This window comes from Callorhinus ursinus, unplaced genomic scaffold (assembly GCF_003265705.2).
Source record: "Callorhinus ursinus isolate GAN/ISIS: 27379988/994484 unplaced genomic scaffold, GSC_fseal_2.0 scaffold3, whole genome shotgun sequence".
Lineage (NCBI taxonomy): Eukaryota > Metazoa > Chordata > Mammalia > Carnivora > Otariidae > Callorhinus > Callorhinus ursinus.
In genome coordinates this window covers 26,018,018-26,032,013 of record NW_027397065.1, presented here as the reverse complement: position 1 = coordinate 26,032,013, position 13,996 = coordinate 26,018,018, and the positions used below count along the sequence as shown (strand labels likewise).

Below are 13,996 nucleotides of genomic sequence, written 5' to 3'. Positions count from 1 at the left end.
GGTGAACTTAGAGTTTACTAATTTGTTTGGGGGTACCCTAGTTACCTTCCTTCTAGCCCTTATTACCTAGACACTGCACTTTCTAAGATCACTATTAAATTAAAAAAAAAAAATCCCAAACCTCTTCCTGCTATGGACTGAATTGTGTCTCCCTAAAATTCCTATGATGAGAAGTCCTCATGTGATGGTATTTGGAGATGAGGCCTTTGGGAGGTAACTAGGGTTCGATGTATTCATGAGGGTGGGCCAACTTCATGATGGGATTAGTGTCCTTAGAAGAAGAGATATCAAAGAGCTTACATTCTTTCTCTGCCATGTGGGGAACAAGTAAGGAGGCAGATGTCTGTAAAGCCAGGGAGAGAGCTCTCACCAGGACCGGACCTCCTGGCTCCCTGAGCTCAGACTTCCAGCTCTGGAACTGTGAGGAATAAATTTCTGTTGTTGAAGCCACCCAGCCTGTGGTAGTTTGTTACAGCAGCCTGACCGACTAATATGCTTTCTTTTATACCCTCTAAAGTCTCTTTATAGTTTGAATATTACAGGTTTCAATAAGTAACTGTGCAGTGTCCTCCAAATGGCAACCAAATCTACTTGTTTTGAATTAAACTCTGGAACTCATTGATATCTTGCTTCTGTGGCTGCTCTTCGGCAGTCTTCCCAGATACTCCTCAGTCCTTCTTGCTTATCTTCCTCATGTTCCTCGGCAATTCCATCAATTCTTTGGCAAATTTCCTGAAACCCCTTTTTTATTAGTAGACAGAAGTTCAGAAATGGCGTTGGGGATACGAGAGAATGAGAGATTTAGCTCATCTTTTTTCTACCAGGAAAAAGGTTTCTCTGAGTTTAGGATATTAAACTCAAGGTCCTTGAGGACCTAACAGAGACAGAAAACAAAACTGATAGCCAAACTGCATTAAAAACACTGCTGACAAGAAATGCCCCTGTCTGGAATTGCTTAGGAGATTAAATAGCCATCTGCCCTTTAAAAAGGAGTGATACTGTATTTTGACAAGATGTAAATAAGTAAACAAGGGCAAGTTAAATAGATGGACTTGGGTTTCACATTCGTTACTATCATCAAATAGTGAATTGCTCCCCAAATCTGCTATACATTTCACTGCAGAATGAGGTGTAGAAAAGCTCTGGACAGAAGGTCTGGCCCCAGGAAAATCAGAGAAGAAAATGCAATGCTTGTTTTCAAAAAAGTCTATCAGTAACTACATTTAGTATGTTGTAGAAAATTACAAAAGTCAAAAAGTAATCTTGCTTTTTATGAGAATTCTAAGTACCTAAGAAATATACAGCAAAGGCAAATAGTACCCATAGAGATTGCTTTTCTTCACTTACAAGATATAGGTGATTATTCCTACAGACCACATGTCCACCTCAGGTCCATAGGCACAGCCTCTAAGAATTTCAGGTGCTGCAGGAAGAATGAATATTGTGTTAAATTGGACTTTAAACTTAACATTTACATCTCAATAACAAGCAACAGGTAAGAAATTAATTAACAGAAAGTTCAGAACAGTTTTGTAATCAATTTTGTCCCCCCAAACCAAAGTAGGGGACTACAATTCTTAACATCTATTTTAGAATAGATGTTTTAGAATATTTTGGAATAGAGAAAGTAAAGTCTTTCTGTGTTTGGGGTGCAAAGCTATTATCTTTGATAGTCTATATTGGAACATCATTCCAATCAGGTGTGTTGTAAAAGATCCCTTACTTCAAAGGGAGCTTTGTATGCAGAAAGGAAAGAAAGACAAGTTCAGCAGAGTAAGGGGGAAAATGCACAGTGATGCTACCTTGAGATCGAGATCTAGATCTGCTTGGAGCATGGAGCATCGATGCATGTGTGTATTTGACCATGTACAGGGCAGGGAGCAGGGCAGACAGTCGGAAGGACTGAGAAGCCTCAAGTGCTGGGAGGCTGGAACAAGCGTTTGAAGGGGCCCTGGCACATGCCCTAGAACTGAGAACTACATGGAGGGCAGCTGTCCCTAGTCAGTCTGGGATTATGAATGGAGAAAGGAACCTTCTCTGTGCACAAGAAGTCTGCTCCTATTAGCCCTGCTCACCACGGTGAAAACGGAAGGTCTTCTCAGCCATGAAACGGCCTTGTAGTATAGAATGATGAGACCTTTCCTGTTGGTATTATGTTGGAGCTGTGAAAATGGAGCATATAGTGGGTCCAATCATTTGCACCAAGAATTGGAGGTGTTATTTGTTTGCCTAATTAACAAGGAAGAAAAAAAAAAAAGAAGTGAGAGCTTTACAATCCATGCAGAAATAAGGCTCAGACCTACAGCCCAGAGTGGCCTTTTTCTATTTTGAACAAAAGTGCTGTAGGTGTCAGTGGGGTCCCCGAGGAAGGAGCTGATTGATGAATGCTGAGGGCTCCTTGAGGGAGACTTTGAGGATGGGGCACCACAGTCCTCCTTCCAGCTGGAAGCAGGAGAGCAAGGGAGCTGGATCCCCTGTCTATGCAGGCTGGGCATGTCATATTCAGTGTAGACTGTCAAAGGGAGCTCTGGGAGGAAGCTATCCTCCTGGGACTTTGGATGTGATTTAGAAGAAGGAACACAGTGGATTTTCCACTGGTATCTTCCCATACTATCCCCCCACCCATCCTTTTGCAATCAGGATATTCTCTTCCCTGTAGAAACTGAGTTACATAAAATACAGGAGATGAAGAGCCCATACGGTGAAATGAGAGTGGGCAATGTAACACTCCAAGCAGCCATTCAGCAAGATTCACCCTCTAAAGCACGGTGTCTGGGGCCAAGAAGTTTTTCTCATCTACAGGCACATTATTCCTAGAAATTTTTCCTCTTCAGATTTAATTAGCATAATTAAGAAAAATGCACGCTCATTGCCAACACCATTCACTCTCTCAGGTTAGCTTTTCTTTTCCAGGGCAATCTGGCCCCATACGGGGTTTCTTTGGGCCCCAACACTGAACTCCCACTTGCAAATGCTTTGCTCATCAGAGTTCAAAGGAAACTCAGTTCAGGCTGCCACTGTCAGGAGGGCAGCTGCCGCTGTCTACACCGCGGAGAGGTATTCCAGTCAGGCAGCTGAACTCATGCACACTTTGTACTGTTAGTCCTTCCCCACGGTCTTCCTGTCCGTGAAGTGCTATCAAGTCCTACATGGACATTTAAACATACAGACATACACTGGGGAGTCTTTTACTTGTTTTTACCTCTAAAATCTAAGTGAATTGGGTTAATTGGGACTTGTTTTTACCTCTAAAATCTAAGTGAATTGGGTTAGCTGATTTCCAAGTTTACTCTGAGTTTTAAGCTGCTAGTCACTGTGATATTAGTAGAAGGATCGTTTACACAGGAAGAGAGGACCTGCACTCTACTTCCAGAACCTGCTGTACTCCCGTTCCTCCTGCGGGAGTGCCTACAGTGTGTGCTGCCCTGTGGGCACCTGTCCCACCAGAGTTGCAAAGGCCAGGTGTTTTTCTGGCATTCTTTACAGCTCCCAGGCTAAGGCCCCAAACGAACTGAATACCACGGAACAAAATTCTTTCTGAATCCACTTTATGGGGCATCTGGGTTTCTTACCTGACATGGCAATATCTGACCTCCCTTCCCAGCACAGGGTGTAACCTTACCCTCCAGAGGCAATTCGGTTCCTTGTAAGGCATTATTAGGCTGCAATGTGGGCAAACTTGTGGTGTGAAAAGCTAAACTTTCCCTGGGGAAGTTAACTGAGACAAAAGGAATATAGAATGTTTTTGCCCTCCATAATAAGTTTCTCTTAAAAAGAATTTATAATATTTACTAATCATAATACAAAATTTAGGGGAAACAAACTCTAAGCACCTAGACTCAATCAGATACCAGTAACCTTTAAATATTTGCTAGTTAACATGACCTTGACTTCAGGACCAGCAGAACATACTTTTGTAATGTATCTGAACCCTTTCCAAGAGCCAAAGATTTCTAGAATAAATTGCAGGCTCCAACATACCAGTGCTACAAGTCTCCTAGGTATCAAACGTCCTTGTGGTGGATTCTGCAAATTCGTGATTTTTTTTAAGGTGAGAAATAGTTGATTACTTCCAACTTAGTTCAAGAAAAGACATCAGCTGGTTCGCCTTTTAATGCTATAAGCACTGTCAGCTGTCCTTCCTGTCTTTTCTCACCTCATTGCCAAAACAAACAAAATGAAGTAGGGGAGAAAATCATTTCGAGGTGTGATCCAGCTTTTAAACAGGTATTTAAAATAATTTAGAATAATCTTTTCTAAAATAGTCAATAATCCTTTATTGATTTTTCTGGCTGTCTTCTAAGTGGGTCCAAGTTTACTACCACTTCCTAAACTTACCTTATCCTTCATGTTATTGCTCATTAACACCAAATGTTACAGAGCTCCCAGGACACTTCATCCTCCAAGCTCCAACACAGAATAATTTTGGTAAATGGTCTGAGTTGCCAAGATACCAGGCTTCACTTTTTAAAAAGCAATCTTTACTGAATATAAAATATATATTAAAAATTCCAACTTTAGTGATGTTTATTTACCAATATCCTACTTAGATCTCAGAGTGCTGAATTTTTTATAAGATCATGGTAGCATTAAAACATCTAGAGACTGAGGGTCCATCCACAGACTGGGATGAATTTCATTTTCTTAAATAAATTCACTGTAACCAGTTCTAGGAATGGTCCTACATAAAAAGCATGGGGTATGCCCTATGGCACACTGATAGGGACCACTGATGCTAGGTTTCCCCTCTTTTCCTAAAGCCGTAGGAGAAAAGCAGAGGGATGATTTTGGTCACTGACTGTATGTTCATTTTGTCAATCCCTCCCAACCTACTGAGTTAAAACTACAGAGTGGCATTCTTTACCAGAAGACTTCTTACAAACTACTGTTAACTGTTTTGAGAAAGACAAATCCAAAGGAGACTAAGGTGAATGAGGTCCACAGGTTCATTCATTCACTCATGAAACAAATCATGAACTATTTATTAAGTGCCTGCTGTATGATGGACACTGCCTTAGGTGGTGCTGGGGGAGTAACGGGGAGTTCAAGAGAACAATTCTCTGCCATCACGGAGCTCACAGCTTCACGGGGGAGGAAGACATTGATCCAGAAAACCACATGAAGAAATGCAAAGTGGCAAGTGGAAGCGCTTGGAGGGAGGGTGTCTCTAATAGAGGGCTGACCTGCTCAGAAAGATCAGGGAAGGTGAGTAGAGAAAGCAAAGTTTAAACTGAGATGTGAAGGACTAGAGAAGTTAACCAGGCAAAGGGAGAGGGCAGTGGATGAGGAAAGAGCCAACCGGGTTGGCTGGAGCAAGCACACAGGCAGAGACTTGGTGGCGGGCAGGGGCAAGGGGGCTCGAGGAACTGGGGCGCCCCTGGGGCCAGAGCCCAGGCCCGTCCCATTGAGATGAGCCCCTGCGAGGCAGCTCGAGGCCCGACCGCAGATTCCAGTCAGTCAGGGCTTTTGTTTTAGTGATTCCAAACATATGGGGAAAGAATCTATTTCATCTTAAAGCCTGACTCTGACTTTGCAGCATTACGCCCCCTCCTACAGCTGAGGGAAACCCCGTGGGGCTTTTCACTGTACAGGCTTGTCCTGGATTCCGAGTTCTCTGGAGACCACAAAAGCCCACGGCATCTAGAAGTCCCTCTAAACTTTGCCTCTGAGGAGTGAGCACTGTGGAAGGAGAAAGAGGGACTTCTCTGAAGCAGAAGAGCAGTGTTTGGAAATTCTCTTCCCTTACTGTTCTGAACGTGGCTAGGAACCCAGGGCAGCCCCCTGAGCACAGCAGCAGTCCCCACAGCAGCGCAGACGCTACACTGGGCCTTCCTCAGCATCTGTACCACGTGTGGTCCTTTGTCACCATGTCGCCTATATTTGGCAAGAACGGGGCACAACATGTGAAGCTCTGTCAAGTGCAGTATTTGCTTTGACAGCAAGAGAAGACAGGTGGTGTCCCAGTGCAGTTTGCTGTGTTGTAACGAAGGTGTGAATCAGACTGGGATACAGTTGAGATGTTTCCAGAAGGAGTTGCCTCTGGCTAGGAGCAGCCTTGTCAGTTTACTACAGTGAATCTCAGAAGAGTTCCATGCTACCATGTCATAGTGTGAAAGGTCGAGAAGGGCTGAGGAGGCATTTGGGGCCTCCATCTCTTTGGTTATCTGTGACTTGTTAGCGTAGAGCAGGAAAGAAGTTTGAAGGATGTTTTGAAACCCAAGTGATACACTGTATGTTCTAACACATCTTTTCCATTTTCCTGGGCTCTTCATCTTTTTACACCACAAACAGCAGTCAATCCAACTCGCACTTAATATTTTTCATTGAAGCTGTTTAAAATGTCTTCTTTGGCACACAGATTGCATGATATTTCTCTTCGTATAAATCTTACAAATGGGTGAAGAATGATAGCCTGTTTATTTTCCTCACCTTACTTTTTATTTTTTTTAATAATACCCTGAAGAGAAAATCAAATATTTGAGAACACCTAAGTACTTTCAGAAGAGGAAAAAATAAACACAACCTATTTTTATTACCCTGGGAAAGTTTCATTTCTATGAAATTCACTTTTCTATGATCCCACGGAGCCCTCCCATCTTAGAGTAATCAGTATTTGTTCTGAATCTTAATCACATTGGGTCTCCTGCTCACTTTAAAGTTGTGATGAATGCTGGCCTAGGAACAGCGAAGAGGTATTAATTGTTGAAAAGTTGCCTTTCCATTTTTGTGAGATGAGGTGGAGTATCAGTATATAAACCCAACTCATCCTAATATTAACATCATACAAGAATCTCTTTTGGATATGGAGATACAGATATAAAGTGATGGACGTGGACTCTGAACTCTGTGAAGTATGGCAAATACCACTTTTTTTCTCTAAAGGAGCTATAAATCTTACTGATACTTATCACTAATAATTCTTTTGAAATATTTTTATTTTATGCATATCCTTTCTGCAACAACACTCTAAAACAGGACACTCTGTGGGTGTTCAGGGCCCAAAGAATACATTTTAAGCAAGTCTCCTACCCACTTGTCATCAGTCACCCTTCCTGTGACCGCTTCTCCCCGACATTCCACCCTCACATGGATAATAATAGAGCCAAGTCCTCAGCGCTGTGAATTCTCTGGCATGGCTGGTTCTGTGCTGGAAGTAGTTGCTTACGGTCATAAAGAGGTAAGCACAGAAAATGATTTATGGTATGGGGACCCAGAAGCCAAGGATGACAAGCACATTAAAAGACTGCTTCTAAACCAAAGAGAATATGACAAGTGGGAGGATGATGTTGGTGACAATCTTCTTAGACTCAATTTTATAAGGCATCTTAGGCCAGAATATATTTGGTTAACTTGGAGTGAACTAAGTGCTTGCCATAATCCTCAACACAGTTTTACACATATAAAACATATAGAGAGATCGTGTGGTAACACTGCTGACGCCACAGACCATGTATCTGCTGGATGGTACGGATGTGAGACCATGTATCTGCTGGATGGTACGGATGTGAGCACGACTCTTCCTCCCCTCCCCTCGCTGATGGCACCGAATCCTGAGACAGGAGTCAGTCAGCCTCTGGGGCCGTTTCTGAGCCAGAGAGGCAGCCCCTCCTACTGCTAACAGCTTCAGATGTTAGAATGTTGTTTTGTATATTGTACCCCATATCTGCATCCATTCATAATTCCTGATTTTGTCCCGTGATGCTGCTTCCTTCACTATCTGATGTTCTGTGAATAATAAATGTGGTTCCTTCTCTCTTGCCTGCTGATGGGGATGTTGTCCCGGGATCAGTCTGGGTTGTTTCTTTTTCTGCCTTGGGGATGCTGGAAAGTCTCGTGACTTCACACAGCATCTATATGCTGACAGGGCCCACATTTATATCAAAGGCCATGCCCCTGCTCCTGAACTTCAAACATATATATCCTTCTGCCCACATGTAACCTCCACCTGGATCTCTCACAGGCCCCCAAGTCAAATATCAAATATCAAAATCAACAATCCCCAACCCCTTTGCTGCCAAAGTCCTCCCCATCTCAGTAAATGTGAACCCCATCCTTCCAGTTGGATCTCTTTGGTCCTCTCTCCTATTATTTCTCCCCTTGTCACCACATTCCACCCCACTGCCTCCTTCCTGGACTTACAGACACCTATGCGTGTCCCTGCCGCAGGGTTGGTGTGCTCTGTCCCCTCTCCCTGGAATGTTCTTTCCATAGAATCCACATAGTTTGCTCTCTCCCTTACCTCTTTCAAGTCTTTGTTCTTCTGCTCCCTTCTCCAGTGAAGCCTCCCCTGATCAGCCTGTTTGTGGCAGCCTGAGCTCCCAGCACTTCCTATCCTCTTTCCCAACTCCATAGAAATCATCACCTCTTTCTATATATTGACACACTCATTTTGTTTATTATTTGTCTTCTGCCATCCTTAAAGAAGGGCTTTTGTTGGTTTCTTTCATTGCTATATCCCTAGCACCTAGAATAGTGCCTGGTGCATAGTAGGAGCTCGATAGATATTTATTAAATGAAAAAAGGACTGAATATCTACACAACTAAGTTCCACAGAATACACTTTGTTTAGGTCAGTACCAAACCAATACAAATACCCCGAGAGGCTCATTTTCCTCTAGATTTAAAAACTTCCAAGACAGCTTAAAATAAGCCTGCACTCCACCAGCAGAGTCCCTGTGCTCTGCAAGGTCAAGAACAAAATGATCTATGGCCTTTCCTCACCACTCCTGTATCTGTGCCCAGTCCCACTTTTTTTCTTTGCCTGGCACATGTTCATTTGGATCAGGTGTTGTAAGTGTGCCTGGGACAGTCATATGGTGGTTGGCGACACAGCCTATCTCAGGGAGAAAGAAGGGCCATGGTTGTGAAAGGGAGATGGACCTGTGCACGTTTTACCCACCTGCTGAGCATTCTCTGTTTGCTTGGTCTCACATCCCCTGCTCTTTCCCATTGTCAGCTAGCCCCACAGGAACCCCATGGACACACACCAGCCTGCCAAGCATTAAGTTACAGGCAATGCAATTGACATTTTACTATGTACTCTTCTGTTTTTTCTTAAGTTCACTATAAAAAGGAAGTCATCATTGTGGATATTTCATTAATTCTCAGGTGAGATCATCCCTTAGGTGGTTAGATTACCAATATAATATAATACTTTTATTTCACTTTAGCTCTTTAGTCCTCTAGAAATGAACAAAAAGACATCTTTTATGAAACTATTCTGAAAGCTTATATTTTAGATTATTAGATTTACTTCTTTTACTTCACTGAAATTTTCCTACATTGGTCATATTAGTGTGTGTTCATGTAGACAGAAATCTCTTCTGTCTGACTCCAGGCTGTTGAGAAATTATCTTTAATTTCGGTACAGTGAACATAAGTTATTTTTTTAAAACATAACAATGTGGGAACAACATAAGATTATCACTCTTATGCGACCCTGGCAAATGCCAACAGAAAATAAATTCTGAATAGCTTCTAGACCCTCCAAATAGAATTTGGATAGACAGGTAGAACTATGAAATATGAACATACATAGTTTAATTAACTAAGCTTATGAATTAGAAATTAGTATTAGACAGAAATACTCTTTTATCTCACCCTTTACCACACTGTTTTCTTTTCTACTCTAACAGTTTTTTCTTCCTTTCTGTGATTGACATGGGGTAGGGTGAACAAACACAGACTTCATGCCTTAAATAGCTAAACCAGGCAAGACATTTTGGTTGTATACATTGTGGCCCATTTATCAGGAGCCATGACCTAATGGATTTTTTGTTTTTTGTTTTTGGGTTTTTTGTTTGTTTGTTTGTTTGTTTTTTGAGACCTATTTCTTTTCCCAACAACAAGATGTGGAGAATCTCTCCATGGTTATTTCCGAGCACTACTCATTGATTTCATTTATCTGGACCACAGATTTTAATTTTCTGGCCTGGAGTTTATTTTCAACTGGGCACATTTCCCAGGAAATAATGAGGAATTTACTTAAACACACAACATCTGTGATTTTTCTTTTGCAATTCACTTATAGGAGAACCCTCTGTTATTAATAGCCTGGGGCAAAGGTTCTATGAATGAAACTGAATGGGTGGCTTTTCACTTGTGTATTTCCTGACAAATGACAGATGGTATAAAATATAAACACCCACTCCCTCAAAAGATGTAACTGGGAAAGCCTTCCAGTAAAGGTAGAAACTAGACCCAGTGTACATGAGGATAACTGACCTGGGATGTAATCACCCTTACAACAAGCAAGGAAACAAGCTCACACCTCTTCCTCTCCATCAACTATATGGGCTCCAGATACCTTTTCAAGTCAAATGTAAAGTCTCTGTAAGTCATGCTTTCTGGAAGATGACCGTGATTCCCACCAGTCTTGCACTTGGCTCTCATATCCAACTCATTCTATCGATGGGCAGTTTTCTCCCAACCTAAGTATTCCAGCCTACATAATAGTAATTCCACACATATATTTAGCACTTCAGAGTCCACAGAGCACTTCTATTTTTCCCTCTCAATCCTTCCTCCCTCCACCTCCGGCTTCCTTTCGGCTTTCTCTGCCTTTTCTTATAAAATAGCAAATTACTGCTTCTGGTGACACTCTACCTAAAGCACAGCACAAAGATTATATGGATCACATTCAATCAACCAATTCCCTCCTTCCCCATTACGTAGCCTCTAGGGTGATGTGGGTATCTGCAGGGAAAAATAAATAGGAAATGGAAAATAAGCCTCCATTACTAGATGGCATTATCTGTAAGATGGGCCTGTTTATGGCAATGACAAAGGTCTGAAATAGTATTTTTATAATCATTTTATAGTTAAAAAATAAATGACTGGATGTAGAACAGATCAAATACAGTATTCTGAGAAGCTATTATAGAAGTGACAGCACCCTGTATATAGATTTCTGACATCAGAAGGACAGGAAAGAGAATTTATAATAGCTTTCTAATTTGTCTTCTTTTGAACTCTTTTCTCCCTCCAATCCATGTCATAATGTCATTATCAAGATATCTATAAGCTACAGATTTGATTTTAAAATATAATTACCCTGATTAAAAACCTTTGCTGGATCCCTATTATCTACCAAAGCAAGTCTGAATTCTTTGGCCTGATTTATAGATTATTTAAAAAAATATGGTCCATCCTATCTTTCCAAATCCATCTGTATCTTCTGTACCAAAGACTCTATATTGCAGTCATGTAAAATGACAAAGTAACCAATAGTCCTTGAACTTGCCAGATGCTACCACTCCTCTATGACTTTTCTCTTCCTTTTCCTGCTTACAAAGATTACCTTGTGGCTACTTCTTCACTTGCTGAACTCCTACTCAAACTTCAGAGTACAGCTCAAATGCCCTCCTCTGTAAAAACCTCTTTGGGGATGATGTATTGTTCCCTCCTCCCTGTATCTTTAAGCCTTTAGCTCAGACAAATACAGAACTTACCATAACAAACTTTGATTTATTGTATATGGGTATTTCTTCTTTAATAGCCTATGAAATCCTGGAAGGACAAGACCATATGGTGTTCACTTTTGTAATCTCAGTGCCTAACATGGAGTCTATTAGACAGCCAATGTTCGTTTTATCAATGAATGAATCATTCACTCATAGAATGACTATTCTGTAATGCTGCAAGAAAGAACTACTCTTAGGACTATTATCAAAGCCACTGAAAGGATGCTAGTTTAAGCTCTTCCTGAACTTCCCATTTTAAGGCTGCTAATTCTCAGAAAATTGTTCCAACCTACCTATCTCTTTGGAATACTAAGTTTTTGCTATTAGATAATGATTACTAAACTGCCCATCAGCTTTTTTCTTTTGGGAAATCCTTACTTTGTTTTATCATTCTTTTATCAATTCTCTTTCAATGCTTCTATCGATTGGTCAGCAGTTAGTACTCACAAATGGGCAACCCCATCTGGCATGTGGTACTAAATTCGAGGTTCTTTTTTTCCTTCACAGCCTTGGAAGTAGGAAGGCATGAAAGAAATACAGGAAGACGATAAATAAGGACCTACGAATTAGAGAAAGGGGAAATATCTATGGCACCATTAGAAGGAAAGAGTCATGGACGGGTTGTCAGCTAACAGTTCTAAGGAAAATATATAAAAACAAAACAAAACAAAACAAGAGGATGCCTACAGGGAACATGGCATAGTTCAATGGGTTTTTTCCTAGGAATGGGAATCCTACTCTTTAAGTCTGTGGTAGAGCTAGTGAGCTGTCTAATGTGATACCCATACTTAGTAAAAGTACCCTGAATTCATTTGGGGCACCAACATGTCCAGCCATAGGCCCCACTGCCAGCCTGCAGTGTGGAGGCTGTGACTGAGGACTGGCCAATAAGATATAAGTGGAAGTGACATGGAGCTTTAGCAAGTCTATTTAACCGTGAAAAGGTATACTCTTTTTCCCCCCTTCCTGTCACATAGAATGCAGATGTAATGAGTGATTGCAAGCAGCCATTTTGGACTCTGAGGATGCATGCTAAAGAATGCTAGAGCCAGACAGAAAAGGTCTGGATCCTTGGCACTGAGAGCTACAGAGCCATAGCTGGAGAAACCACCAGAATTGCCTTTCTCTAGACTTCTAACATGAGAGAAATCAACTTGTACCTTGTTTAAGCAACAGTTACTTGGAGTTTTCTGAATTTTCTCCTAATTGATAAACTACTCTTATTGCCAAGGAGTTTAAGATCCAGAGCAAGAATATTTGGTACAATTTAAAGATTTAATAGAAAGATAGGCATACTTAATTCTGTGTAATTATTGGGCTTATGGGCAGTTGAGCTACAAGGAAATAATATTTTAGATTCACTAGAGAAGCTAACTAGTTAAAAGCAAAATTATAAAATGTTTATGTGACTATAGAAACATGGAGAAAGATGAAGAATGCATAAGGCAATTAATACTGATTATATATACTTGGATTTTTACTTCTTACAATGATCAAGTAATACTTTGAGATTTGAAACACTAAAATAAAAAACATTTTAGGGGCAGCTGGCTCAGCATGTGACTCTTGATCTTGGGATCATGAGCTTGAGCCCCACATTGGGTTTAGAAATTACTTAAAAATAAAATCTTTTAAAAAAACATTTTAAGCTGTAAGTAATAACTGATTAACATTTCTATGAAGGAAAATTATATTGATTTTATCTATATTGCTTTTTTGAAAAGGGAATTTTATAAATCTGTTTTTAGGTCCTTGGCTACCTCGATTCTCATCTGTGACCCACTAACAACTAGATACGGAATCTTGGAAAAGTCATACTCTGGAACTCAAAATGAGGATGTTAGTAAATGAACTTTAAAGCTTCTTCTAGCACTACAATTCTGTGAATTTAATCATATATTTGCTTCAGTGGATATCTAATTGTGCCTTCTGCAGTCTGATTTCTATGAATTCAAAAGCTGTTAAAATGAGTTAGTTATGTGGTTCTTGGATGTGAGGATGTCACACAGTCCATCTCTAGAGATTGGGGAACTCTGGTGGAGAACCCCACCTGAAGCCCTTGTCTTAGTAAGGCTAGGTGAGTGCCGTCAATGAGGACTAGAGACTAACCCATTCTCACTGTTGTCCTATATGCCCTCTGAATTAATGACACACTCTCTCCTCACACACCCTCCCAAGTAAAAGCAAATAAGGAAAGTGACTGAGGGCTCATGGCCCTATTTCCAACCAGAAACAAAGCTGTTTCCCTGCCCTCTTTCTTGGTGACTGTCCTTCTACTCCTAAGTGGGTTTAAGAGTAGCTACTGCCCAAAAGACAGGTGCAGAGCACCCAGTCCTTACCCCCTGGGGCTCCCTCTTTTCCTGTTAAGAGGGGTGCCCTAAAACCAACATCACTGAAACTTTCATGCAGAAAAGGAGGTGGTCTGAGTATCATTTATATGTGCCTTCCTCATGGGACTTGCATCACACTATAAGCATTTTAAAGATTTATTTATTTGTTTTCAGTTTTTAGAGAGAGAGAGAAGTGGAGGGAGG

The 13,996-nt window shown here is 41.0% G+C and overlaps 1 protein-coding gene across 6 annotated transcripts in view; it reads right to left on the bottom strand.

The window, feature by feature from the left end:
- Nucleotides 1-13,996, bottom strand: part of CAMK4 (calcium/calmodulin dependent protein kinase IV) — a 325,141-nt gene that overhangs the window by 19,320 nt on the left and 291,825 nt on the right. For all 6 annotated transcript variants that reach the window (XM_073889115.1, XM_025866880.2, XM_073889130.1 and 3 more), the window contains one exon: nucleotides 1,348-1,423. In XM_073889115.1, the coding sequence (XP_073745216.1) occupies nucleotides 1,348-1,423 (76 nt within the window). The remainder of the gene's footprint in view (nucleotides 1-1,347; nucleotides 1,424-13,996) is intronic.